At 49.5% G+C, this 1,793-nt stretch overlaps 1 protein-coding gene across 1 annotated transcript in view; it reads left to right on the top strand.

Annotated features, from left to right (window-relative positions):
* Nucleotides 1–318: 318 nt before the first annotated feature.
* Nucleotides 319–1,793, top strand: part of LAP3 (leucine aminopeptidase 3) — a 24,190-nt gene continuing 22,715 nt past the window's right edge. Inside the window, exon 1 of the mRNA XM_042469113.1 lies at nt 319–486. Coding sequence (XP_042325047.1) covers nt 358–486 — 129 coding nt within the window. The 5' untranslated portion in view covers nt 319–357. The remainder of the gene's footprint in view (nt 487–1,793) is intronic.

The following is a 1,793-nucleotide window of genomic DNA, read 5'->3' as shown; positions in this document are numbered from 1 at the left end:
TTGGCCTTGTTAGCTGCCGCATCACACTGCTGACTCATGTTCAACTTGTGGTCCACTTGGACTCCTAGATCCGTGTCAGGGAGGCTTTGATGGAGATTTCCTGCATGGCAGAATGGGGTTGGGACTGGATCAGGGCCCTTGGGGTCTCTTCCAACCCTGTGATACTTCATTTATGGCTGCATTCCCAATACATCTGGAGGATGGTAAACTGTGAAGCTGGGGCCCTGACTCCAGGCGGGCTCTACACAAAATGGCGGCGGTGGGCCTCCCTTTCGAGGCGGCCTCAAGGGCCTCTCTGCCAGCATTGGAGGCGGGCCTGCCTCTTGCCCTCCTCCCTCCCTTTGAGACTGAGCAGCCATGCTCCTTAGGCCTCTGCTGCTGGCAAGAGGGAAGCCGCTCCTCCTGCTCCTCCTCCGCCACCGCAAGCAGGCTTCTCTATCCTCTTCCCTCTCGGCCTCCTTCGCCAGCGTCGCCGGCATGAAACAGGCAAGGAGCCCGGGGCCCTGGAAGAAGGGCCAGAGAGAGAAGAAGGGAGCAGGGGGGCCCTGGAGCAGCCAGGCAGGGTTGGGCTGGGCTGGGCTGGGTTTCCTCCTCACTGCAGCCACACTGGGGCTCCATGCTTCCTGTGGGATCCTGGGATTTGTAGTTCTGCAGGGTCCTCCTTAGCCTCCCCTGACAAAGAGGGACGATGCATGAACATTGTAGGAATCTGTATTACTATTCATTGTTGTTGTTGTTGTTGCTGCTCTACAGAAGCCTAGGATTTGAAAGCACCAGCCCGCTTTGGCAGACCTTGCAATGTATTATTATTATTATTATTATTATTATTATAGTACGTACAGGATTCTGGGATTTGTAGGCACCAGCCCTCTTTGGCAGACCTTGCAATGTACTGTATTATTATTATTATAGTACAGGATTCTGGGATTTGTAGGCACCAGCCCTCTTTGGCAGAGAAGGATAAAGACCTTGCAAAACCTTGCAGAGAAGGCTAAAGGTCTTGCAGAATAATAATAATACTAATACTAATAATAGCAACAATAATAATACAGCTGGTGCATGCTTTCTTATGGACCAGTCAGTGAAGGACTAGTCCTTGTTGTGAGGTATTGTTCCAAAACACACTGTAGATATAATCCAGTTTGAAACTGCTTTAACTGCCCTGGCTCAGTGCTAGGGAATCCTGGGAACTGTGGCCCCAGAGCTCTCTGACAGAAGAGAAGGCTAAATGTCTCGCGAAAGTACAGTTCCCAGAATTCCCCAGCATCCAGGGCAGTTAAAGCAATCTCAAACTGGGTTATTTCTGCAGTGTGTTTTGGACCATAGCGTAGGAATACAGCTTAGAAAGTTTTCCTTTTTTGGACTGTATGTACCTCCAAAATTTCCCCATTCTAGGAATTGTGGACTTTAAAAAGCAACTTTTCCAAGTTCTTTAGGAACAAAGGCTGTACCTGCACTGCAGAAATAATCCAGTTTGACCCCACTTTAACTGCTCTGCCTCAAGCCGGATTATTCCTATAGTGCGGATGCAGCCAAAGGTTGCCAAGCGGGATAATTGGCCCACCTTGTTCAGCGTGAGATGTAGTCAAACTGTGGCTCTCAAGATGTTGTTGGACTGTATCTTCCATGAGCCAAACCCAGCGTGGCTAGTGGTAAAGATTGCTGGGACTTCCAGTCCAGTTTCAGGAATCTTTCACATCTCCATGTCAGATCTACATCCATAGGAAATCACTTCAAGGGTCCCAAATATCATCCTTTCCCAACTACCATGAGATGCCAGGAGGCATATGACC

The sequence above is a fragment of the Sceloporus undulatus genome, chromosome 5, assembly GCF_019175285.1.
Source record: "Sceloporus undulatus isolate JIND9_A2432 ecotype Alabama chromosome 5, SceUnd_v1.1, whole genome shotgun sequence".
Lineage (NCBI taxonomy): Eukaryota > Metazoa > Chordata > Lepidosauria > Squamata > Phrynosomatidae > Sceloporus > Sceloporus undulatus.
This window is presented reverse-complemented; position numbering and strand designations above follow the sequence as displayed.